This window comes from Littorina saxatilis, linkage group LG1, assembly GCF_037325665.1.
Source record: "Littorina saxatilis isolate snail1 linkage group LG1, US_GU_Lsax_2.0, whole genome shotgun sequence".
NCBI classification, from domain to species: Eukaryota; Metazoa; Mollusca; class Gastropoda; order Littorinimorpha; family Littorinidae; genus Littorina; species Littorina saxatilis.
The window spans coordinates 16,805,129-16,807,665 of record NC_090245.1 but is presented as its reverse complement, the minus strand read 5'-3'; the positions used below and the strand labels follow the sequence as shown (position 1 = coordinate 16,807,665).

General features: G+C 42.8%; 1 protein-coding gene across 1 annotated transcript in view; it reads right to left on the bottom strand.

Moving 5' to 3' along the window:
* Positions 1 to 1,616: 1,616 nt before the first annotated feature.
* LOC138963118 (fibrillin-2-like) overlaps positions 1,617 to 2,537 on the bottom strand; it is a 27,009-nt gene continuing 26,088 nt past the window's right edge. The window contains exon 21 of the mRNA XM_070335144.1: positions 1,617 to 2,537. This exon is cut by the window's right edge and continues 13 nt beyond it. Within this exon, the coding sequence (XP_070191245.1) occupies positions 2,484 to 2,537 (54 nt within the window). The 3' untranslated portion in view covers positions 1,617 to 2,483.

Below are 2,537 nucleotides of genomic sequence, written 5' to 3'. Positions count from 1 at the left end.
ATTGTGTTTCAATTAAGATGCGAAATGCAATCCCATGAGAATTTTCAGGTGGACGCTGCTCAGCTTAGTATCTGTCTTTGTCTACCGTTTATTTTCTCGAACATAAAACCAACATTATTGTGGCTCATTTCTCTTTGAATAAACTGTTGTATCACACACACACACACACACACACACACACACACACACACACACAAACACACACACACACACGTGACAAACACACACACACACACACACACGTACGTACACACAAACACACATACACACACAAACACACACACGAGAAAGAGAAGTATAACTGCATAAGATCCCAGCAGCATTTGACAGAAAATCAATGCACAGGAGACAACTCGTGCATACTAACATTTGTACGGGCCTTTTATTTAACGCTTTGTTGCGTCCCTTGAACTAGGCTTGTTTTCCTCCTTGATCGATGCAGCAGAGCCAAGAACACAGGCTGTTTTTTCACAACAGGCCTTGCTCAGCTGTCAAATTGTCATTGCTAACAAGTATAACTGAATTGTTTTTCGATTGATCATGCAGTACTGGGGTCTTTGGAAACTAAGTAATACACCTCCGGGACAACCTGTGTCTGGCCTGTCTTAAAACACCTCCGCGTGAGGGGTTTTGCTGCCAGCGCGGAGAAGATAAAGAGGGAACATTTTCTCTGTCCGCGCGGCAAAGTTTTAGGGTCGGCGGGAAAAAATAGGGTCGGTCGGGTCACCCTAAACCAACATATATTTACACCCCCGGTATAGGGGTGTGTATAGGATTCGGTCGATGTGTTTGTTTCTTTGTTTGTTTGTGTGTTTGTGTGTTTGTGTTCGCATATAGATCTCAAGAATGAACGGACCGATCGTCACCAAACTTGGTGAACAGGTTCTATACATTCCTGAGACGGTCCTTACAAAAATTGAGACCAGTCAAACACACGGTTAGGGAGTTATTGGTGGATTAAGATTCTACAAGGACTTATAGAGGGACATATTAATGGTCAAAGGGAAATAACCTTCTCAGTTGGTGGCAGTGAGAATGGTTATTTCCCTTTGACCAACGGGGGTGTTTTTCCTACCTCGGAGGAATTTCTTGTTGTATTTGGCCTTACTGTATCAAGGGACTCAGCGCATAACCACTTCATGTCCCAAATAGAAACTTATTCTGGGGACACAAATAGAAACTTTACTACTGTATCAAGGCATTGCGCGGCAGATGAGTGCATGCGTCTTAGGTTCTACTGGTGTGCTGCTTTCAGGTCAGTGTGCTCCTTTCAGGTCAGTGTGCTCCTTTCAGGTCAGTATGCTGCTGGCCTACACAGTCGTGGTCCATCGCGACCATATTCAAATCTCCGGACGTCGCATTTCTGCAGGTTTTTCAAGTGTGTATTCTCAGAAACAGTAACCAGCACAAGTATCGTCTCACCATACCGGCACACACACACACACACACACACACACACACACACACACACACACACACACACACACACACACACACACACACACACACATACTGAGATTCTGCTCATGATCTCATAGAATAGTACAAACTTGACTAAGACCGAACACATACAATGATACAGTGTCAAAAGTCGCGTAATTCAAATGCCAAGATGCTCAATATCCGGTACATGTTTATTTAGGTAGCTTCACTCGTCCATTTGCTTATCACCATGTGGCACCCGTTCTGTAAGTGTTGTCATTATCAAACAAACATTCTCTTGAGGTAGTGAAACGCTCAACGGACTACGCTCATTCCAATGGTAAAGGATCACAATTATACATTGAGGATATGATCTAGAGGTAGCGGCAACAATATCCCGAATTTCCAGTTCTGACAGTTCTTTCCAAACAGACGTTTTACATAAAGATTCACACCTTGTCGGAAAAAATAATGACTTTTGCTTTCCCCAGCCTCAGAGTCTCTCCTTGCTTTAAGCGAGTTCGTCGGCATTTCAGTTTAACCCCTTGACTGCCTTAAGACGGGTATACCCGTCATGTGCCTGTGCATCCGCAGCGCCTTAGGACGGGTAAAACCGTCTTCTCCGTTCAGGAATTTTCCAGAAATGCTGCGTCACTGCTGACACACAAATACTAGCCAATGGCTTAGTAGGATACCTCATTCTCATGACTAAATATAACTGGTGACCCGATTTTGTGTTATTACATCTGGCAGTGAAAGGGTTAATGGCACAGGCTAACTGTCCAAATAATCAGTGAAACAATACTAAAAGAAAAGAAAGAGCTAAATGAAAAGAGTGGTAACGCAGTGTAGTCCTACTACAAAATGACAAAAATAAAAAATAAATTAAACGATTGAACAGAAAAACGAAATTGTAACAAATACTGTCCAAAAATGTGAACATTTTATCTAAAAATGGCGTTTTACATATCGATTTTTTTTCTTCAAAATTTTCTCCAGGGTTGAGGTTGCTAAAGTCCTAGGGAAGGTTGCTGATTGCAGGTTAAAGGTTGAGAGGGTCGTCAAGGGTCACACTTCCGCCTGTAACCGACCTTGAACCCTGTGACGTACACAAA